Here is a 25,039-nt window from a genome sequence, read left to right on the forward strand (position 1 = left end):
AGGTAAAATATTTAAACTTTTTTAAATTGCTATCCACAGCTTCTCTTCTGGTTGATAAAAATATGCCTGACCTGTGTATAAGACTAAAGGAATTAAAAACATTTTAATTGCTTGTATCTTCGTATCCATATAACAAAGCTTCCACTTTCTTATTTTTTTAAATATCTTCTGTTTAGTGTGTTCCCACATATCCTTAGCTGCCACAAGAGAGTAATTTCTAATCCATACTCCTAAATACTTCATTTTATCACGCCCCCATAAATATGGATATTGTTCGACCAATTCATGTGTGAGAACATAGTTTACCGCTATTGCCTTTGTTTTAGCTTTATTAATTTTATATCCCAAGAAGATTTGGAACTGTCTTAAAATATTCCACAACACTGTAATGTCCCACTCTGATTTTGTCATGTGTAAAATATCACCTGCAAATAGAGCCAACTTTTCTTAATTACCATACCAATTATATCCTTGAATGTCTGAACCCCATATTTTCTTTGCCAGTGGTTCTAAATATAATGGAAACAACAAAGGAGAAAGCGGACAACCCTGCATGGTTCCTCTACTCAAGCATAAGTTATCAGAGAGAACCCCACCCACTGTATATTTCTAATCAACCTTATAGTAATATCAGGGATGCTTCCATTGCCCTGCTCATGAGTCTACTCTGTCAAATGCTTTCTCTCCAAGACCCACCAATAACAGTGGCATTTTCTTATATTCTGCTTCCCTCTGGATCATCAGTGTTATATTAATATTGCCAGATGTTTGCCTCCCCTCCACAAAGCCACACTGATCCATATCTATTAATTCTGGTGTCAGTTTTGCCATTTTTAGCCATTCAGTTTATAATCATGCCTTAGTATTGAAATGGGCCTATATGAAGCTGGATCCGATGGATCTTTGCCTTCTTTACCACCGCTTTCTTCCAGGATGCTGGTACTTCTCCTCTTAAAATACTGTTAAACAAAACCTTTCAGATCATTATCAGTTTTCCCTCCTAGCTTCCAAACTTCCACAGGAATACCATCTATTCCTGGGGACTTTCTTGTAGATTGGTTATACATAGCTATTTTTATCTCATCTTTTCCTATCCTAACTGTTAGTAATTGAGCCTCATCTACCTCTAACTTTGGCATATTTAATTCTTCCATTTGTACCTTTTCTTGATTTCCATATTTTTCTGCTTTATACAAACTTTCATAAAATTTCCGAAATATTTCTAATACTTCTACAGGATTTCTTATCTTACTTGTTATAGGCTCCCTAAGCTTAATGAGAGCCATTTCCACTTTCTGTAGCCTGAGTTGTGCTAAAAGTTTTTGTGCTTTAGAATTATCAAAAAAAAAAAAAAAACAGTTGCTTAACAGCGATCTTTATAAACTTGTGCATATTATCGAGGTAATCCCTTATGTTCTGTTTAGCATTCTGCAGTTGCTCCTTTTCTTGTTCTGAGAGATTCCCCCTATTTTGCAATGCTTCAACAAATATTTGCCAGTTCCTCTAAATAGTTCTCGTTGCTTCTTAACCATATCTCCCATTTATTTCCACCCTAGTTTTAAACTCCACTTTAATTTTATCCCACTCCCTAGCTATATTTTCAGAAGAAATTTGTACCTTCTCTACTAGCTCCCAAGTTAATTCCAAAACACATTCCTTAAATTCCTCTCTTTTCAACCGATAGGTGAGAAAGCGCCAGTGTCTCATTTTTATTTCATTACCTTGCATTTTTATTTTAGTTATTATTGGCGCATAATCTGAAATAGTTATTGGGTGCATTTCAAGACCTTCAATTAAATGCACATGTTCCTATGAGATATATAAATTCTATCTAGTCTAGCCCCTTTTTTTATCTTGGAGAATAGTATGTAAATTCACTCCAGAATCCTAGTACTGAATGCCACATCTTCCATGCCAAACACTTCCATAAATTTCTTCAGAACTCTACCCTCCTTTGTTATATTTTCCCATTTAGACACCAGACACATCTTCATTGTTGCAAACCAAATTCCAGTCTCCACCTATAAGCACTATTCCTTGCTGAAAGCTGATTATTTCTTCCTTAATTTTCTTAAGCTCCATTATAAGTTTTAGGTGGAATGTAAATGCATGCCTGTGTAATCCTCTTCACTTGCCAGTAGCCCCTTACTACTATATATCTTCTGTTGTCATTTTTGTTCCTCTTCTGTCACTGTTGGAGCTCCTCTTGCAATTAATATAAGTACTGTTTTTCTGTTGCGTAGATATTCTGCTAAATAACCATCCTGAAAACTTTTTTTTATCAAATTCACATGTTCATATCTTCCCAGGCCTGTCTCCTGTAGCATAGCAATTTGCACTCTACATTTTTTAATTTAGTTCACTACTCTTTCTTTTTTATATTTATCTGTAAGACCATTCAGATTGCAAGGCATTACAGAAAGTATCATGTTCTTGTATAGTCATTATTAGCATCTTTTATGTATAGCTGTTTTTTTTGTTAAATGTCTAGTTCCAACTTTTGTGTTACATGTATATACTGTTCGGCAGATTGGTTTTAAATATAGTTGTTTCTTGCCATATCCGTTGAGACTGTCACATCTTACATAACTTTTTGTTTTTTGAAAGCCCTCAACTCCCAAACCCCCTAAAACCTATCAACTTAATAATAGCATGCGAAACTATTTACATCTTCAAATATAGTTTTTGCTTCCTGATAAGAGCAAAAGTTCTAATCTGATAGCCACATACACAGGCTAGAGTTAACCAAAAAGAAAGGTTAGTCATTCTAAGATGCATAGTACATCCTGTGCTATTAGTAAGTGCTATTTGATTTTTGTCTATCTTTATAGCTCTCCCAGCTGAGAAAATACTTGAATACTTTCAGTAAACACTTTCTTCAAGCCATTTCTCTTTAACAAATTGTCTTCTAGTGACATGCAAACCAGACAAAAAACTGCTAAAGATACCTTGTTTACCAGAAAAAAGCCTTATATTATTGAATATTCTTTTTCATTTGCATGTTTGTAATTGTTACTGGATAACGCCTTGGGTCTTAACCCAGCCATTTCCCTGTGCAAGTATGGGAAAAAGCACACTGATTTTTCTTTTGTCATACCCTCTTAACTAGACCTTTCCCCTCTCCCCACCTCCCTTTTCTCCTCCTCTTTTTTTTTTTATATTGCAGTGCATACATTTCTTAAAACTGAACAAAGAAAAAGAAAGAAGGGGGAGAGAGAAAAAAGCATATGTTTATATTAGTATCACCATTCCATTTATTGCATTTAAAAAAGCCTGAGAAAAATTTTCTTCAAGTCTAATTGGTTTTGTCTTCTTTTTAAATCTCTCCCAGCTGTGAAAACCCCTGATTGCTTTCAGAGAACATTATATCCTAGCCAGTTCCTCTTTTCTTTTTCCCTCACCCAATCAACTTCCACCAGACTGTCGCAAGTTTCTCTATCAGATTATCTCTTTGGAGATATGACAAGCAGACAGCCAGTTTCATTGTTTCCATGGAAACATGAAGGCCGCCTGCAGAATTGATACTAAGTTTACATGCATTTGCAAGAAAAAAGCCTCCTAATATTCAGTATTCTTTTTTATTTACTTCTCTCTCTCAAAACTAATCAATCTAAGGTCCTTAATCCAGTCATTTCCTCATGCCAAAATGAGAAAAAGCAGATTAATTTTAACTTTGTCATGCCATTTTAACCAGGCTCCCTTTTTTTGTTGCATTGCATTGCCTGTATTTCTCAAAACTGTATGAGAAGAAAGAGAAGAGGGGAGAAAAAGAAAACAATAGCAGGTTTACAATCCCCAATTACACTTAAAAATCTTAAAAATAGCATGCAAAGAAAACCATACACCACATATATAGTACTATTAAGAAAAAAATGATGCCCTTCTATTCATATGCTGCTGTATTCATGACATCAGAAAGTTTGAGTCTGGTGAACTCTGGCATGTCCAGCAGTTATACAAAAGTTAAATGCTACTGCTAGGGTGCATGTGATGTCCTGCACTTCTCTCAGACATTGGACGTAAACGGACATCTGGTATAAAGCGGATGTCAGCATGCACCTCTTCAGGACTTTACTGCCACCTGTGTGACTGCCAGCTCTGGTCATTGCATTGCCAGTAGAAGCATTTCTTCATCCGACTGCAGATAAGTACCCCATAGGGGGTTTCTGTTTACTTGCTACTGTTTTGGGTTACATGTCAAGTAGGAAGGACAAGTGTAGGTGTGGAAGGCAAATGCCACAGAAGGATTCTCATAAACTCTGCTTATTCTGCCTAGACCATGAATATGACCATACCACCTGTAGTATTTGTCAGGCCTTTGTCCTCAAAACCCTCAGAAGCTGTCTTGCAGTCTTAAAATTATACCTTGAAGATCAGAGACTCAAACGTCTGGTTTCCAGGATAGACCCAACGTTGGAACCCTCAGTCAAGAAGGCCAAAAAGAGTAGGCCTGAACAGACTGCTGTGCCCTGCACTCCAGCCATTGCTCTTAAGGCCAGTGAAGGCCTGAAGTCCGAGCCTGAGTCCACAAAACTTCCTTCGGCAGAAGGCCCAGAGGAAATCTCTCCTTTGCCTGAGGTAATGTCCCAGAGGAAATCTCAAGCGTCCGACTTGGTCACTGAGGGGGAGCCAAGGCTCATATCCGAGGGTCTGTGTGGCATCTCCCATATCGTAGTACATGAGGACATAGTCTCTGATGTAGTGGAGTGTCGGCCTGCATCCGGCCCTCCAACCCTCCACCGCATTTCTGAATCCTCACCTTCAGACACCCATAAGAAGAGGAAACAAAAAATAAAACATATTTCTCAGCCTCTGCCTGCTTCACCTGTTGAACAGACTCTGGATTGACAGGCCTGCTGAATGCCTTTCTGGCTTTGCGTCGGGGCCCGATGCCTGCACAGATCCCCATGCCCTCTACCCCTAAGGGGCCTGCTTTGGACGTCTCTTCTGCAGAAGAGGATTCATATGACGATGAATCCGTAACCTATACTTCTCAGATATGGGATATGGTTCACTAGAGGAGGAGTCCAACCGCACTGACTCCCCTGGTGAGGACCTCACCTTTGGTGAGACCATAACCAAAATGCTAAATTTTCTCAAATGGGACAGCAGTCAGGTCGCTGAGACCCAAAAGAGATATATGAACTCCTACAACTTTAGTCTTCCAGCCATTCTGCTGTGCCCCCCATTACACTCTGCCTTTCTGGATGCCTTCTTTTCTGCTTTCCAAAATCCTGACACACAGCCCCCAGCACCCAAGCATCCAGACAGATTCTATAAGGTGCCTGAGGAGGCAGCCTTCCTGTATAAAGCCCCTTCTGCATACCCTGCAGTTATTTCTGTCACCACCAACAAAACCTCTGTTACTACCATCCTCCTCTCTACTGCCTTCTGATAGAGAGCAGAATTCTGGAACATCTGGTAAAGAAAGCTTATACTTCTGCCACCCTAGCAGTAAGAGCAATCAACTACCAGACGCACATGGCCACGTATTCCTTGGATGTCTTGGAAGACGTGGTCAAGCAACTGGGAGAACTCCCTGACTTTCCTGCTAAAGCCAAGATTTCCTATCTCTTGAACTCCTGCATACAAATAACCAAAGTGCAGCTACGACACTGTAGATGCATCTGCAAGGACTGCCACATCTGGATCTGTCATCAGGAGGTACTCCTGGTTAAAATTGCAACTTCTCCCCGATGACATAAAAACAAGCTGCTAGATGCACCCCTGGATAACAAAAACCTGTTTGGATCAGCTGCTGCTGAACTCTTTAAGACCCTCAAGACCAACGGCAAGAAACTGCGGGAATTGAGACATATCTTTGTCTCCCCAGTTGCACACTTTCAGAGGAACTACCCAGCTAAAACTTTTGTTAGGCCTCAACTAAGAGAATGCAAACTAAACCTAGAAAGGACCACAGGAAGCAGCAATTTTCCAGGTCTCTCTCCTCTACTCCACCCTTCAAACAGTCCTTTCAGGGAGCGCCCTCCATCCAGACACCCCTCTTTCCATGCACCTCTCCCTTCCCGCATGGAAGCAGGTTACCCAGGACTCCTATGTCCTATCTATTATAAAACAGGGATACTTCATGACCTGGGAGACCAAACCCTCTCCAAAAGGCATCCCTCCCTCGCCCAGAGACCAAATCACACTTTTCTCCCCAATCCTGCAGGAACTTCTGGCTCAAGGAACTATTCAGGAGGTCCCGTCCTCTGCAAGAGGGAAGGCATTTTACTCAAGAATTTTCCTGGACCCCAGGAAGGAAGGTGCCTGGAGGCCCATCCTGGACCTATCCCACCTCAACACCTTCCTCCGAGTCACCTCCTTCAGGATGCTGTCTGTCCCTACACCCTTCTTCCACTTATTTTTCCTCAGGCATTCCTAGTATCCCTGGACATAAAGGACGCCTACCTGCACATTGCTCTTCATCCAGTATTCAAAAAGTCGCCTCCTCTTCTCAATGGATTCTGCACACTATCAGTTTTGTGCTTTACCCTTTGGTCTTTCTACGGCCCCAAGAGTATTTACAAAATGTCTGACCCCAGTCATGGCTTTCACCAGGATGAAGGGAATAAAGCTTTTTCCCTATCTAGGCATCCTTATCCAGGCTACTTCAAGTTCCATGGCCCTGCAGCACCTGCAGTTCACCATCTGCCTCCTTACAGGCCCGGGATTTACCATAAATTGCATCAATATCATGGAAATGAGAGCCTTGATACTGGCTTTAGATATTTTCAAGGGTCATCTTCTCCCAAGCACCCTGAGGTGGTACACGGAAAACACCACTGTGTTGTGGTACATAAACAGGGGGGGGACAAGGTCCCTACCTCCTGTGTAGACTAGCACTGCAAGCTTTGGAAATAGCACTGGAGAAACAAATCCTTCTCCAAGCAGTATATATCCCCTCCACAGACAACATGATTGCAGATTCCTTGAGCAGGACCATGACCATATCTCACGAATGGATGCTGAACAGGGAAGTGTTTCTGGACCAAGTCCATCAATGGGGTATTCCGAATCTGAATCTCTTCGCCTCCCCCATGAACAGACAGCTCCCGACCTTCTCTTCCAGGGCGCCTCACCCAGGGGCTTGGAAGATGGATTCTCAGTCTCTTGGAAGGGGATGTACACATATGCATTCCCCCTTCCCTCTCATTCAGAGTCGCCCTGAAAATTCAGAAGGAACAGCCTCAGATCTTGCTGGTGGACTCTGTACTGGCCAAGGCTGCATTGGTTCCCCGTACTATTTCACCTAGCCAAGGGCATTACCACAAGTTACCCCAGAGAATGGATCTGCTCACACAGGACAAGGGAACACTCTTACACCCTCAACTGCCCATACTGAACCTCTCATTGTGGGTGATAGGGCATTGATTCCCTTCATACACCTATATACAGAGGAAGTGATCCAGGTTCTGCAGGAGGTCAGAAAACCAACTACTAGAAAATCTTTTCTCTCAAAGTGGAAAAGATTTTCCTTGTGGTGTCAGAAAAACAATCTACAACCACTGATGGCAGAGCCCCCGGTGGTCTTGTCCTACCTGTGTGATCTTATGAAATCCGGACCGTCATATTCCTCCATTAAAATCCACCTATCTGCCATCTCAGCTTGCCTACCCCTGGTACCACCTTTAGCATCTAGATTAGAGGTCAAACTCTTCCTGAGAGGGGCACTACACCTCAGGCCACCAAGGAAGCCCATTCCACCTCCTTGGGACCTTACCTTTGTCCTAGAAAAATTTACACTACCATCATTTGAACCAGCCAAAGACTGCTCCCTCCAATACTGCACATGGAAGACTGCACTTTTGGTGGCCATAACCTCTGTCAGAAGGGTTTCCGAACTCCAGGCCCTTGTGGCCTATCCCCCCTTCACTGTCTTCCACAAGGACAAGGGTGTGTTTGCGTATTAACCCCGTGTTCATGCCCAAAGTGGTAAATGACCTGTCCCTAAATCAGACGATCAACTTGCTAACTTTTTTCCACTCTCTGCAGAACCGAGCAGAGGGGATACTGCACTCCCTAGATGTGCACAGCTCAGGTTTTATTTGGCCAAAACCAAATTCTTCTGAAAATCTGACATGCTCTTCATCTCCCATCACCCTAGAGCCCTGGGTCAACTTGTGTCCAAGCAAACTATATCCTCTTGGATATCAAAAAACATTTCCTTTTGTTACGCCAACCATGGTAAGTCACTTCTAGTCCCACACACTCAACCAGGGCAGTGTCCTCCTCAAGGGCTTTTCTTAAAGGATTGGACACAGCTGCTATTCTTGAGGCAGCTACTTGGTCCTCATTTCTCATTTTCACCAGACACTACAAACTGGATATGGTCTCTAAAGCCAGGGCAGGATTTGCCTGAGCCATCTTCCATGGGTCTGTGGAAACTGCATGTGGTCTGCCTCCCCTTCATTAGGACAGGAGGTTTTGCACTCTCCCTGATGTCATGAATACAGCAGCATATGAATAGAAGGACATAGTATTGTGTAAGAACTTACCATAATCTTAGATGTCATTCTCTTCTATGTGCTGCTATGTAGTTTCCCACCCAGCCTTCCCCCTCACACTTGCCTGATTCCAATTTCCTGGAGTTAACCACTCTGTAATAGCTGATTCCGATGGCATTCAGTTCTGAAGAGGTGCATGCTGATGACCGCTTTATACCCAATGTCCGTTTACGACCAATGTCCGAGAGAGGCGCAGCACATCACTTGCACCCTAGCGGTAGCATTTAACTTTTGTATAACGGCTGGATGTGTGAGAGTTCACCAGAGGGAAAACTCCCTGATGTCATGAATACAGCAGCATATAGAAGAGAAGGGTCTCTAAGGTTATGGTAAGTTCTTACACAATACTTTCTTTACTTAGTTAGCTTTCTCCCCTCTCTTCCCCTCCCCACAGGCAGTTTTCTGAACATCAATATCATGAAATAAGGCATATACTTAAGAGTCTTCCATAAGTTCAACAGATTTTCTCGTTCAGTCATATTTCACAAACATAATTATTACATTGTAATTCCACAGTTAAGTTACTGGTGTTGTTACTGTTCTCCATTGCCCAAATCCTATCTCTGCTTCATTTCCAATATACTATTGATTCTTCTAGTCAACTCTCGTGCTCCTTAACTTCTCTCTCTCCAACATTTTCTGTTGAAATACTGGAAAAGGTTTCACAGGTACAAGTCTCTCTGTGGTCTTTATTACCAGAATAACAAGAAGCAGAATCTCCTTCCGTTTCACAGCTCACTTCTTGTCGGGCAAACATGTGTAATACCTCTTAGCATGCACTTCGTCAAAAAATGATTTTGTCCCTGCAGGGAAGAATACCTTAAAGTCAGCTAGATACAGCAGTTTGAATTTCACCTGCATTTCAGCATGCCTTGAATAGTGGAATGAATTCACTCCTCTTCTGCCTGGTGTACAATAAGTAATCATTCTCCATAAACACTCTGCTCTCTCACACTTTTGGCATTTTGTGTTTCTGCCGGAATTTTGTCAGAATCAGCTCCTTCTGTTGGTAGGATTGTATCTTTATTATTAAAGGTCTAGGTTGCTTTCTTATAGCTAGGTTTGGAGCATTACTGTGATTTATTCCTTATCCAGTTTAGTCAGTGCACCTGATTTTCAAATTGACAGTGGTAGTGGTCTAGCCATTTGTAGTGCTGTGCTGTGTTAACCTTGGGTATTTGCAGATTCTGAGAGAGATTTTATTTACTGGCACTGCCTTAAAAAGTGTCAGGTGGATCTATTTGAGATGGTGTGCTAGTGTACCTATATATATCAAAGGGTCTTTGCTGTTTCGTTAGGTGGTCTTGGTTTGAACCTCAGCAGAAGTCCATCATACAAGAAAGGGATTGCTTAGCAGTGTCTTTATAAGTTCAGCTTTGCCTTAAACTGTTCAGTATAGGTGTTTTCATCTCTCACATACTTGTTAAATGTGGAAGAGAGTATGTTTTTAGTAAGCACAAAGCAGCTTCTTCCTCAGAAAACTGTGCATAATGTAATCCAAAAATAGAGCTAATGTGATGCCTGCATCCATCCTACCCTGGTAATTGTAAGCAGAGGAACAAAATATGGCCTTCTAAATGGTGCTATTGCCAAGTTATTTTTACGAGTTTACTGTTTTTGATTTTGTTTTTTATTTTTGTTGATAAAAAGACTAAGACGATCTTTGCTGGTAGCATGGTATAATAATCTAGTGATTGGAAACAGACTGACCTGCTTAGCCCAATGCAGTCACACGCAGCTAAGGTGCTGTCAGGTGAAAGGAAGCAATCTGACCTAAAGTGCAATAAATTTCCTGTACTTTCCAAAGATCCAGAAATATAATCAAAAAGTAATTAGTAGTTACTCTTTTCTGAAAACTTGTCAAACATGTCTAATAACTGATCAATTAAAAATGTTGTTACCATTCACAAACAGACTTGCCTCAGAGCTATATTTATTTTTCGTCATGCCTACCACTTAAAAATGTCAAAGGGAAAAACTACTGGCCTGTTTTGCTACCAAAGTGATGGTATATGGTTGAAAGTTCCTTATACAGGAATCAGCTGAGGGTGTCCTGTACACAGATCAGGTCATGTCAAAACATAACCATAAGAACCAGAGCTCAACAGAGTAGGCCAAGTGAGGGCAAAAGTAAATGGCATCCTCTGCCTTTATGAAAGACAAGAAAACCACAAGAGATGCACCGTTGGTTCCCAAGGGTTCCAGGGTGTTAGGGTTAGCACAGAGTTGATTATCCACAGCTTGATTAACTAAATCTTAGGTTGATGTGTCTCTAGAATCATCCCATCATGTGTCAGGGATATATGAAACCAAGGTTTCCGCTCCCTGTGTCTGTTCCCAAGGTCATCAGAGTCTGTTGATTCTTAAAGCGCTTCTCCTCCCAAAACTTGTTTTCTTACACAAGGGCTGTCATTGCTCAAGACTAAGAGGTTGATCAGCCATTTGATTATTATTGGATTCAGAACTGATTGATAATAGTGTCAAGGAGGTTGTTTGTAGAAGGGTTTACTGCTTACCCACTTAGTGGTTGTAGGAAATGCATTACTGCTATTGTAGTATCTTCTGAAGAACTTTGTCCTCAAGAGAATATAGCTGGATGCCAGCACTAAAGCTGGTGTAAGCCTCTGTCTGTAAGCTCTCACCTGTAGTGGTCTGTTGGCTTCATGTAATCTGCTTCCTGGCAAGTGATCTTATGCTCACCTATGCCCTAGTTTGTGCATGAAGCTGGAATGGGAATCAGGGCTCACTTTGTGGCTCATATAATGAGTATGTAGATCTGTAGGCCATTGTCTGAGACAGACAAGGGCAGTGCATAAGCATTTCATTCCCATTTCAACCCTAAAGGACCACTTCCTTTAGCGAGACCATGAGACATAGTTTAATATAAATTGGTTGTAAACACTCATCAGTTCTTTCCAAAAATGTATAAATTAGTATCTAGGAAGAAACTGGAAGAGCACTGAGTTATTCCATCCATGGAGTCCGTTATCAGGGATACTATTTATGTAGCCTAAAATCACTGTGATTCTGTCCTCTGGATCCACATAAGGCTCCCTTTGTGTCCCCCCCTGGTTGAGATGGTTGCATCCGTCACTACGCATCACAGAGCATACCATAGTATGATCTCTTCAGTCCAGCATAAGTCCTGGATACCACAACATTTTGCTTACTTACCTCCAGACACCTGACTAAAGCCTTGGATTTTGTGGTAATAGAGGATACTATTCTGCTGTTCCGGAGCCTGAGATGGCCCTCGGCTGTTCTATTCAGCTGCCTAAGTTGTGGTCCTCCATAATGGATCAGGTGCTTGAGAAGAAGCTCATGGACCTTTGAGTCTTGGGTCTAGGTATGTCTGATTCGCACTGTGTATGTAGCTTCCAAGGTGGACTTCCATGTAGCCCACTGTAAATTTGTACTGATGCTTTCATTAGGGCTTCAGGTTCTGGTATATGCTAAAACTGTCTTCCCTCAAAGAGGAACTTAGAAAACGTTGTACACTATTTCTGCTTCAGCATTTAATAACCGATTAACATTCTGAATGCCCAGATTTAGGAGGGAGTGTTGCTTTGGCTATACTTCCCAAGATCCTGGTGGATGGCCTGTTAAGAAAAAAACAGGACCTTTCCACTGTAGGAGCATTTATGGGACCCCATGTACCTCTCTCTTCCTTTTTCTAAATGTAGCCATCCTAAAAAGAGGAAGAATCCTCTATTATTTGGGGAAGGCAGTCGAACATTGCTTGGCTTTTCCTCTAGTGTCAGCAGAGTGTACAAAGAGGATGACTCTGCCAGGTCCCCTCCTCACTACAGTTCTATGTTTTGTGACTGCCTGTAATGGACTGGTCCATTTCTCTGCATTCACCACAGCTATGAGGGCCTTCACAAGGATTCATTGGGTGTTAGACTCTGGTCACCCTAGTCCATGGCTTTGAGTTCATAGGTCCTGCCAGTGGAAGACCTTTCCTGAAGAACTCGAGCATCATCTACATAACTCTTGAGAAAGGATCAGATTCAACTGTCAGGAAGGATTCAAAGATGTTCTTCCTGAGCAGGGGCCTGGGGGGCTTTTACTTCAGGCTCTTTCCATTTTACTGCTTTGGATAATGAACCTTCAAGGTCTTGGATCCCTGTTACTGTAGGGTGCCTTGGTGGTGTCTTTGGATGAGATGGTATCTTTTGGAACATGATTTCTGGGGTACATGCAGGAAGGTACCAGTGGTTTTCACTTAGTGGGCCATCACATTCGATTTAAAGCTTAACTGTTTGGGTTTCCTTTATTGTCTTCCAGGACATGTATGTTTGTATGTACCAAGGAATTGATGTTCATATGTAGGTACTAGGCTATTGACCCTAGGGCTTATATAAACCTAGCCAAAAAGGCACCCTGGCTTTTGACACCCAAGAAAATTATTTTCCTGTGACCCTGTCGAGCAGAGCCACAGAAGTGATCCCTGGGGAGAATTTCCTATCTCCCATCCAGTCATCAAGATTTTTCTTGAAGAGTGCCAATGAGGAGCTTTGTTTGATGTAGATAGGTAGTTTGTTCAAATAAAGCTCCTCATTAACACTCTTCAAGAAAAATCTTCTGAGGTGTTGACTGGTTAACAGCTTCCACCAGCATCTTAGTGGACCTCTCATTACTGTGATGGCTGAAATCCTGCATGAGGAAAAAAACACCAGATGTTCCCTCCCAAGATGGCTAGTTTCTGGTAATTTGGTATTCAGGGACTTCCTGATTAGACTCTTTCCTTTGTCATTCCTGTGGTGACTGTCTAGGAGGAGTCTGCACTAACCCCTTCCTCAGAAGATCGCCTTTGTATTTATGGAACTAAGCAATGTCCGATGCCACTTGCTCATGCTCTTGGAGAGGTTGTACAGAGACATAGTATTGTTATCATTGAAGATGTTTCTTAGGGTCCATGCATGGACTCTGCTATGACTTCTGGACTTAATTGTAGCTGAGGTCTTCATGGTGTAGTCTGCACACTTGTGGATGCAGGTGCCGCAGTAGATGGTGAGGTGTCAGTAAGAGCCTTCATGCAGTCGCATGTCTTCTCCTTTGTCAGAGCCCTGAAACGGGCAAACTGCACTTTCTTTTCCTTCCATTTCACCCCTGAGCTGTAGACTGGTTAACAGCTTCCACCAGCATCTTAGTGGACCTCTCATTACTGTAGCTGATACCGTCTTGGGTCCAAATGATGGATGCTTTGCTGACAGAGTGGCAAACAGATCTTCACTTTCACATAGTTCAGGGGTCCTACTCCTCCTAGATGTGGCATTCTTCATCACCCAGTTGGAGATTGTAGCAGTCTTCTTGGCCCTGAAAACCTTGGAGATGAATCTTCTGGGGCTTGTTGTTTAGAAAGACCAAAATCCATTGTGTGGTGCTTAAACAAGTAAGGGAGTATATGTTCATATCCCCTGTCCAGGGCAGTTGTAACTTCAGCTAGCAGTGAGTCATAGGCAAGGGATTTCTGACATTTTCAGGAGTTAAAATCCCATGGAGGTGAAATCTCCCACACCTGGACTGAAGAGACCCCTCCTCCCTTCCTCTCTTGTAGCTGTGAATTCAGGTTTGTCATGTCTGTGTCTTTGAGAAGTTGGTTGCACAGTCCACTTCACGTAATCATTCAGAAGGAAATTGGAGTGTTTAGTTCACAATTTAGATGTAAATTTATGTATGTGCTTTTTGTTCCACAATTATAAAGAGCTGTTATATTGTTTAGAAGCTCTTAAGGCAAATGCCCCATTATTTTTTGTCTTCCTAAACAGCCAAATGTTAACATCCCAGTGCTGTACATCTTACATCAGGTCAGCCTTCCCCTCCTACCCTCCCCTGGACGACTTCTGATAGGGTTGAGGACAACAAGAACCTTAGTCTCCCATAACTGTTAGTCATTTGCTGCCTTGTAGTTTTGTTTCCCCTTTAATGACCTTCCCTCATCCCCCCCATTCGCCTATTGCTTCTAAGGATGCATGTGCAGTGGGGATGTGCTGGCATTTCACCCAAACTCCACTGCATTTCAGCCAGTGTCTACCCCTTGACCTCTTTGGATCGCTCTCCCCAACTACATCCTAGGCCTCTACCAGTAATCATTCATGGGAAGTGCTAACACAACACTGCCCATTCCAGGGATGGTCATATCCATCCCTGCCTGCTAATGCTTCATCTGCTACTTGAACACAGGTTGCCTGGGCTATAGTTACGGCATTATCCTTGTAAGTCATGCCATTGATTCTAAATGCCCCTATTACTTGATGTGTTATGTTGGAGGAGGAATGTGCTATTGGTTTGAGTTGGAGGTGGGTTGATGCACTTCCTTTCTTTATCTGTCATTAGTTTTGGGGGATGATGATATGCTTCTGCAGCTTGAACAGATCTCCGCAACGTCATTATTTTACTAGTAAAGCAGCTGAACCAGTGATCCAGTGTGTCTAGGCTTGAGTCCTCAGTTAAGCACTCACTTTTCTAGGGTTGTGCCAGTGGGCTTGAACTGGAGTTTCTTTCCAAAACTTCAAATGAATACAGCAGCTCCTTTGAACTCAGGTTAAGGAAGCATGAATTGCACTCTCTTTTCCCCTCTTTGGTTATTTGATAAATTGTGTTGTGAGAATTACTCTCCCACACCTGAACTGAAGAGGTAAGTTGATGTAATTATTTTTTTGTCTGTCTCTGACTCCATTCTTGTACACTTCTATTTAGCAGTGTAATTGTTAGATCTCCTTTATTATTATTTATTTTTAGGAAATGTTTGCTATTAGTTGGATTGAAGTGGTTTTGGAGAGTAAATGGCATGATTTTCTATCCTAACACTCAGTAAATGCACCTCTAGAGTACAAGCTAATAAGTGAAATTGCAGGATTATGATTAGTAGAAAGGATGAACCCAGTCGCAGGACCCATAAAATATGGTTTTCTCTTAAGATAATTGGTAATGTAAGAATATGCTAGTTATTTTCAGCTTACTTAATGTGTCTCTCTGGGACAGTGACATGCTTTATCTGTATTTGAGGAGTACAAAAATAATGTTGTGTTCTTGAACAAATGCTGACGTTTGAGATAAGTAACTATATTCAAACTGGTAAATTACAGAAAATGCCATACAGTGGTAATCACTGCCTGCTGTAGTTTTGAATTAAGCCTGTCCTGGCACTTTTTTGTGCATTGTGTTATGTTTTTGGTCCTTGTAGACTTGTATCCAAGTAATATGTACTGAATGTTGTAATCTGTATTTTGGAAAGTTCATTTGATTTGTTTTCTTCTAGCAAATGCTCTTCATGCTACCAACAATCTGCAAATAATTCCTGATTTCAGCCTTAAAGATTCAAGGGACCAGACAGTCTTAGGTCTTGCTTTATGGACAGGTAGGAAATTATATCAGCTTGTGGTTATTAGAGTGCAATGACATATTTGAGAGATTAAAACTTTTGTGGTGTACTTTGAAGTTTTATAGATGTGCAGCAGTTATAACCACCATGCATTGCAGTAACATGGGGTGGTACAGCAGTAAAACAGAAGTAACAACTATGCAGGTAGCAGTGTGTCTGTGCAGCATTATGTGCATGTATAAAAATATGAATACATTCATATAAACATCATCCATAGTTCCAGCATAGCTCTTAAGTTTCCAGAATGTCCCTTATGTTTCATTCCTGTTCTTGTTAACTTTTTTTTTCTGGCAAATCATGGAGGATTGCAGTCACTAAGCAGTGACATATACATTTGAGTTTCAGACTTCAAAACCTGTTATTCTATAAGGCTTCTAAGTATGTAAGAACAATATTTTCTTGGCTTTGTTTCTGATTCTTGAGCTAAGAGGTTGAGAGCTATGCCTTCCAGTGCTCTCAAGTCATATCTGATGCCTGTAGTGACCCCAGAAACAGCTGATGCCATATACAGAGTTTACTAGGCAAGTATGGAATGGAAGTAGATTGCCAGGGCTTTTTTTCTGTATCAAATGCACATTGAACTGCTACTGAAGTTAATATTTTGTAGACTCTATGGCTGCAGCTGTCTGTGCAAACATGCATACACTGCCATAAGGTGCTTTTCTCTCCTTGGATTAAGTTTAGATCTATATGAATGTAAGGAATTAGAAACAGCTACAGATTTTAGTTACCTGTTTTTTGACGAAGTTGTTCAGAAAATGGTGCGATTGTGCATTGACACCATCTTGTGCATGTCTGTCTGCACAACTGTAGCATTTCCTTGTCTAGCCATTTTTTTTTTTGTCATTTTCAAGTTTGTTTCCCGACTTTTAGTAGAAAGTGCACTGTTTCCTTTGCACCATTCCACTCAGTGCACAAGAGTTTTACTTGGGATGATTGATGTCCCTCTTCGGCTAATCCTCAGTCAGTGTTTCTCTCCCAGAACCTGATCAGCACCATCATAAGCAGGCATTGGCTCCATCAGATCATTTTAGTTGACCTTGACAGAAGTATCACAGTTAAAGTAATGTAAATGAAGAACTACGCTAGAATGAACTAAGATACATGCTAATACTTCAAGGAGACTGCTGCTGTGAGTAAATTATTTCATTCTTCAAATGCCACCTTCAGGGGGTGGGCACCTCCTGCTGGCACATGTCGTTATATTATGTCCTAGAGAAAGGAGGGTGAGGTGAGGATAGCCCTGTGCTTCACAGTTCTGTTTTGTTGCTCATATAGGTCATATTGCAGTCCAAATATTTAATATGATGATTTTTGTTGGGTAAATAAAACAGCTTTAAACTTCCAAGTCTTCCTGTGGTGATCAGGTCATCAGGCAGGACCCATAATGTTATTGTTTATTCCATGGGAGTGGAGCACAGTATGGGATATCACTACTTGCAGGATGGTTTTATTGAAAGGTAGCTAGGGGCAGAGATATGCAGGTGGATTTTCCCATACGATCCTGTACACAACTCTGAGTGAAGGGAATATGGTAAGGAAGCACAGCAGCAGGCATCAGATTGTCACCTCCTTTCATTTCCTTGGGAGAAGTGGCCTGTGTGTCTATTTGTGGCCAACAGGCATTACTTTGACTAGCAGTGGATCATTCTTGTATTATCCTCTGCTGATGAGGCAGAAGGGGCAGAAGAGAAAGTCCTCTGTTAACTGTTTTTGCGGATGGGTTTAGGATTTGAATCATGTTTGGTTGACATTACAGGAAGTCAGCCTGTGTAGTTTACCCTTTTGTGTCTCTTCACATTCTCCCTCCCTTCCATCCCTGCCTTCTGTTTTACTCTTTATGTTCATCATTCACTTCCTCAGTGGTATGAGTTCTCTGCCATTATGAACCCACACTGGCAGCTGGCCCGAGCTCAGAATTCACTTCACTCACTCACTGTATTAGGGGATCATCTAAGCTTCTCCCATCAGGGGAGGCCTAACCTGTCACAGGAAGTCAGTTTCGTCTTTTAGTGCTGGTGGTGGTAGGAATCAAGCAGTTGAATCTCTTCAGAAGCCTCCATTTGTGGATTACAGCTTCTGGACTCAGAGAAGATCTCCTGTGAGAGCTTCCCTTCCTCTTTATTATTGTATGCTTTTATTTTTTTTTCTGTTTTATTTAAAAAAAGCATGTGTTAACTTTAACATATTTGCTATTTTTTATTGCTGTTAATTCCTCTGGAATTCTGTCTTACTACTGTATTGCTTGTACGCTTAATACTGCTTTTAAGTAGTTATGCTGTTTTTCTAAAGTGCTTTATGACTTTTACTGGGAAACTGAAGATGTTCATCATAGTAATCACTACTGCAGTAGCCTTAGCTATATGAGTTATAGCCGGCCAGCTAACAAAGCTTCAGGACACCTTTCATGTGACCAAAGCTGAGCTGACCTAAAAAGATAGGTTTATACATCAAGACCTTAGAGCATTCCTGCCATTGAAGAGTGTTCTTATGTGTGCTTTCAAGGATCAACAGTCTGTAGTTCCTTTGCTAGTCAGATAAGTTCCCTTTGGGGAAAGGCCTTCCACATTTAAAAAAGTTTTATGTACCTTCCAGTTTACGAAAGTTATTTTTAAGCTAGGAGTTTGTATTTTAACGAATTGTCAAGAAAATGAACTGTAATTTTACACAGGCTCACACTTTTCCCTATCAGTTTACAGTTGTCTGTAAAGTAATTGATACAATTTCTCCACAGAAAAAAATGGCTGTTTTTTTTTTTATTTCTTGGGGCTGACCAAATACTTTAAAGTGCTTGTTATTGTGTTGTATGTGAAAAATTTGACACTTAAAGATTTCAAATTGTTACTTGCTCTTGCTGCTGCTTTTTCCCAGGGAAATGAGCACCATTTTCAGCTTGACCATGAAACAAACTACCAGTGCCACGGTCATCAGTCATTCTTCCATATACAAGTAGAACAAATTGAGCAAACAGCCTTTTGCCACCACAGCAGGCTGTCATTTTGCATCGGCCGCAGGGGGGTGACTTTGCTGGGGGCATACCTTGTACCTGATATCCATCTGGAGTGTAGCACCCACTGACACTCTGAACTAGGGGTCTGCCATGTCCACTATGGCTTTTGGGTCTCCTCAATGGGCAAAGGAGAAATAATCTTGTCAGCCTTATGAGAGGGAACAGGGAAGAATTCCCTGATGTTCATCGTGTTTCTCTGTTGCAGTCATTACTCTTGGGTTATCCTGCTGGCAGGCTACCCTCAGTTGGCCAGAATTCCAAAGTCTAGGTCCGGCGTCGGTTGCTGTCGCCTCTTCCCTGACAGTGCGCTAGGGGTATAAAAGTTGCAGCCGACGCCATTTTCTTCAGTCTTTCTTGCCGCGCAGTGCCCGAAGCAAAAGCAGACTCCCGAGATTTTCAAATCCGAATTTCAGAACCAAAGTCTTCATTAAAGCTAAGTACCCCATTGGGGAAACTTTTTTCTTGCTCCAGACCGATGTCAGAAAAAGTTAACAATTGTATTTCTTGTGGGAAGCAAATACCTCATAAGGATTTTCACTCTTACTGTATTCCTTCCCTAGGCCCTGATCACAATGTTGCTAGCTGTCGGTTTTGTGCTAGATTTAACCAACGCACTATTAAGTGTCGGTTCGATTTTGCATTTCATTACTTTGGCCGAAGATTTAATTATATAATGCCTTCGGAACAGCCGACGACCGGAGTTTACAAAAAAACGCAAAGACAAGGAAAAGGATAGGCATCCGAGGTCCAAAACCGATGACGAGGCCTCCGCTAGGCCAGTTGCCAGTTCTCAGTGAGGCGCTTTCACAGCCCCTTGGCGCCCGCTACCTCAGAGCCACAGACCGCTTCCGACTCCCACGTGGAGCCAACTGGGCCTCTGGATACTCAAGGTATTGGTCACTCCGGAAATCATTCCCTCAGATGGGTCCGGAGCCGCTGAGCAGGCATCAGCTTCTGAGGGTGTCTTCAGAGATACACAACTATATGTTAAGCCATCTTCAGCTTCAAAGACTAAACCAGCTCTAAAGACAAAGAAGCAAGTACAGCATTCTCCTACTCGGACTTCCATGCCTAAAAAACAGATGCTCAAAATGGCCGAAGACCTAATTACTCTGATCAGGGGTTCCCATCCCCCTCCTGATAAGAGGCCTAGGCAAGAGATAGAGTATGATTCTTCTGATCAGGTTTCTATTTCCTCTGATTCCTCTTCTGAACAGGATTAGTCCATGCTTCCCTATGAGGATTCTGATGCTGAAGAATCCATTCCTTCAGCCTCTTCTCCTGAGGATTATTCTTTTGGGGAAACCCTGCATACCATGAGGGAGCATTTCCACTGGGAGAGCCAAGATTATTCTGAATCTAAGAAAAGGCTCACAGACTTTCTGCTACTTCTTCAGCACAGACCTCTTGCTATTCCACCTGTTCTAGACATTGTAGATTATGTATTTTCAGAGTCCGGCCTGTCCCCTGACTCTTTACCCCCTGCACCTGCTAAGCCAGACAGATACTACAGGGTCCCGGATTCTCATAAATTCCTGTATAAAAACCCCGCTGCTGACCCAGAAACTATATCTCAGGGTCCCAACGGGGTCAAAGCTTCCACTGCAAAAAAACCCTGTCCCCTCTGATAGGGATTCTAGGACACTGGACAGATGGGGGAAAAAAGTTTACACTTCTGCTACCTTGGCTGTAAGGGCTTTAAATTGTCAGTTTCATATGCTTAAATATCAGCAATGTTTAATGTCTCTGCTTAAACAGAAATTGTTGACAAATACTGAATGTTCAGAGAACAAGGAAATGCAGGATTTATTGCATGCAGCTGAACAAGTTGGGAATGCATACTTTGCAATGTAGTTATGATTCACTGGAGGCCTCTTGCAGGGCCACTGTTACAGGTTCTGTTATTAGTAGGCATGCTTGGTTAAAGGAACAGAATCTGCCTGATCATGTTAAAGCAAAATTATTAGATTCTCCAATATAGCATGATACTTTGTTTGGTACTAAAGCAGAAGAGGTGTTGAAAAAAATGGAGGATAAAGCAAAATCCATGCAGACAGTCAAGGATTTATTACAGGTACAGCCACCCAGATTTAGCAGGAACTGGCCTTCTAAAAATTGGTCCTTTCCAGTGTCAGACCACAAAGAGGCAGATACAGGCGTCCCAGAGGCAGATCTCTGCCCCAAGGCTCATACAGGCCTAAACAATGGGGTGCTCCTACCTCCAAAAGTAGAGAAGACAAATCACAACTTTACAGGAAATAGTCCCAATGACTTTCCTCTGCCAGATCCAAGCACATTTCTTTTGGCAGCCCCCTTAGGGGGAAAACTAGCACTTTTTTCATCAAATTGGCAAATGGTTACCCAAGACAAATGGGTCTTGAACATAGTGTCCCAAGGCTACAGGTTCCATTTTCACACCCTGCCAAGGTCAAAAGGTATGTCAGACCTGCCACACAATCAATGGGCAGAGGCAAAAAAACAAATTACAGCCCTCATGGACATGAGGGCCATTCAACAAGTACCACAACAAGAGCAGGGGCAAGGATTTTACTCCAGACTTTTCCTAGTGCCCAGAAAGGACAAAACCTGGAGACCAATACTGGACCTGTCTATACTAAATACTTTTCTGGAAGTTCCAAAATTCAAGATGTTGACTCTACAGCAGCTACTGCCCATGCTGGGCAAGAAGGCTTGGCTCGTAACTTTGGACCTAAAAGAGGCATACCTGCATGTCCCAATCAGACAATCTTGCAGAAGATACCTCAGATTCATAGCTGGCTCAATGCACTACCAATTCTCTGCACTGCCCTTTGGCTTATCTACTGCGCCCAGGGTCTTCACAAAATGCCTGGCACCAGTAATTGCGTTTTGCAGACAGAGGAATTCAAATATATCCCTACTTGGACGACTGCCTAATTCAAGCAGAGAACAAAGACATTCTTCTAAAGCATCTGGCGTTTGTAAAAAGATTACAAACTGGCCTAGGGTACACAGTAAACGAAAAGAAATCAAAGCTAGTGCCCTCTCAAGAGATAATATTCCTGGGTTCAAGCTTAAATACAACTGCCCAGATGGCTTATCTCACGCCAGACAAACAAAAACAACTGACTTCTTACTTCAAGAAATTGGTAAAAAAAGACCCACTTATCTGCAAGGAAAATCTTGCAGGCCTTGGGTTTCATGGGATCTTGCATTCTACTAATTCCATATGCCAGACTGCATATGAGGAAACTACAATGGTATCTAAAAAATGTTTGGACTCAGCATTGCCACACTCTGGAGACAGTAATTGCACTCATTCCCTGCCTGCAACAGGAGTTTCGATGGTGGGCAGAGGCCTGTCACCACAACAAGGGTCTGCCATTGTTTACCCACAGACAGACACTGACAACGGATGCATCAGAATATGCCTGGGGGGCCCATATGGCAGGAAAATGTATTCAGAGCACATGGCCTGCAAACCAGATGCATCTTCACATCAATCAAAAAGAGATGCTAGCTGTTCAAAATGCCCTGACAGCTTTCAAGGATCTACTTCATCCAGGACAGCTACTGATAGACAGAAATACTACAGTCATGTGGTACATAAGCAGGGAGGTACACATTCCTACCCCCCTCTGCAGACAAGCAATGACCTTATGGGACACAGCATTGACTTATCAAGTTCACCTGCAAGCACAATTCCTGCCAGGAAAAACAAATACTCTGGCAGACGAACTGAGCAGAAACCTCATGGATCCCCACGAATGGAAACTGGATCCACAAGTCTTCAGCATGATAATAAGGAAATGGGGATGCCCAGACATAAATCTATTTGCCTCCCCTCACAACTGCCAGTTGCAGAGATTTTGCACAAGGATTTATCACAAGCAAGCATGGAGAGTGGACGCCCTATCCTTCAGCTGGAAAAATCTAACAGTATATGCCTTTCCTCCACTGCCTCTCCTTCCCAGGGTACTCCTAAAGGTCAGACAAGAGAAGCCAAAAATTATACTGATTGCACCAGACTGGCCACGCCAGCACTGGTACCCAATCCTAAAGAGCTTGTCTCAAGGTCCAGCATGGATATTGCCTCAAACTTCTCACTTGCTGACCCAACAAAACAATCGGATTCTGCACAGTCAACTCAGGACCTTAAATCTGGCAGCATGGTGGATAATGTAGCCATTTAGAACACTCCTCTTTCAAAAGCTGTTATGGATGTTACCTTGGAGGCCAGGAGGCCCAGTACAAGAAAATCTTATGCAGAAAAATGGAAGAGATTCTGTGCTTGGAACCAGGAACAAGGCATTGACACGTGTGTACCAAATATCCCTCAGATTTTACAATACCTAACTGAGATGCTGAACAAAGGCCTTTCTTTCTCATCAATTAAGATTCATGCCTCTGCCATTTCAGCCCATTACAGTACGGAACCACCTATCTTTTCTCATCCTTTAATAAGGCAGTACCTCAGAGGGGCCAAAAACATTAGGCCTCCAAGGAGAGCACCAATTCCGGCATGGTACCTCAATTATGTTTTGGAAAAACTCACACTGCCTCCTTTCGAGCCAGCCTCAACAGCGGAGATAAAATTCTTATCCTGGAAAACAGCTCTGCTACTAGCAATAACCTCTGCAAAACGAGTCTTGGAGTTACAAGCACTCATGGCTGTGGAACCTTTTATCATTTTTCATCCAGACAGGGATTCTCTGAGGACAAACCCAACATTTATGCCTAAGGTGGTGTCCAGTGTAGCCCTCAACCAAACCATTCACTTGCCTACCTTTTATCCAAATCCACAGAACAAGGGTGAGAAAATTCTGCATTCTTTGGACATACACAGGCAGTTAACGCTTCTACTTGGACAGAACTAAAGCTTTCAGAATGACCGAGCAACTTTGTGTCATATGCTGCAGGTTCACAAGGAAAGGCTATCTCAAAACAGACCATTTCTAAATGGATAGGCCATTGCATCAGTTTCTGCTATTTTCAGCATGGCAAATCAGTGCCTAAGGGCATCAGGCCTCATTCTCCCAGAGCAGCAGCCACTTCAGCAGCCTTCCTCAGAGGAGTACCAACCAGACATCTTAGAGGCTGCAATTTGGAGTTCAGTGCACACTTTCACAAAGCACTACCACTTACCTCTTTACTCTAAATCCAGAGCAGGCTTTGCCACTGCAGTTCTGCAGGGCCTCATAGCCTCTCCTAATCCTATTTAGCCCAGCCACCCATCCTCAGCTTTGGGCCTCAACCCAAGAGTAATGACTGCAACAGTGAAACACGAACATAGTACAGTTGTGTACCTGCCATAAATGTAGATGTTCGAGTGTATTCACTGTTACATTCCAGGTTACCCACCCACCATCCCCCTTTTCTTTGCTGGGACTTATCTGTACTTCTCTATCCTATACAACCTATGTGGTGTATTTGCTTGTAGATGAAGGAAATGTTATTTTGTGCATGCATATTTATTGGCATATTTTTTCAGCTTACCAATTTGGGGGCACCTGACATATGGGGCAAGAAAAACTGAAGAAAATGGTGTCTGCTGCATCTTTTATACCCCTGGCACACTGACGTCGGGGAAGAGGCGACAGCAACTGATGCCGGACCTAGACTTTGGAATTCTGGCCGAATGAGGGTAGCCTGCCAGCAGGATAACCCAAGAGTAATGACTGCAACAGTGAATACACTTGAACATCTACATTTATGGTAGGTACACAGCTGTACTTTCTGGTCACGATGTTTTGCACATCATTGGGGAAGCTGCAGCTGCCATTAACTGTCAAAATGGAAAAAAAAAAGAAAAATGTATCTACTCTTCCTTAAATTTCTTTAGACAGGAGTAGTTTATTGGATCTGGCTCATGGATTAATTCAGGTGTTTGATCCTTCTTATAAAGTAATTTCTGGTAAAAAGAGTGAGAGAGATTTCATTTTCTGAAGAGATTGAAGATTGAGTTTGGACAAGAATATGAAGTAACAGATGCAGGGTTTTCTCCTTGTTTCTCTAATTCAGACTCATAGGAGCTCTCAGTTTCTGATTTTCCTGTGTGGGTCTTTCTTTTCTGAGAGCTTTTCAAGAAGGTGCCAGTGTTTTCAGTAGGGGACAATACAGAGGTTTCGCCTTCCAACAGAAAATACTAGGAGTTAT

The 25,039-nt window shown here is 42.3% G+C and overlaps 1 protein-coding gene across 1 annotated transcript in view; it reads left to right on the forward strand.

Annotated features, from left to right (window-relative positions):
- Window positions 1–25,039, forward strand: part of ANKFY1 (ankyrin repeat and FYVE domain containing 1) — a 1,799,901-nt gene that overhangs the window by 789,794 nt on the left and 985,068 nt on the right. Inside the window, exon 17 of the mRNA XM_044082101.1 lies at window positions 15,772–15,870. Within this exon, the coding sequence (XP_043938036.1) occupies window positions 15,772–15,870 (99 nt within the window). The remainder of the gene's footprint in view (window positions 1–15,771; window positions 15,871–25,039) is intronic.

Source organism: Protopterus annectens, chromosome 9.part0 (genome assembly GCF_019279795.1).
Source record: "Protopterus annectens isolate FY-2018-M chromosome 9.part0, PAN1.0, whole genome shotgun sequence".
In the NCBI taxonomy this organism is placed as follows: domain Eukaryota; kingdom Metazoa; phylum Chordata; order Ceratodontiformes; family Protopteridae; genus Protopterus; species Protopterus annectens.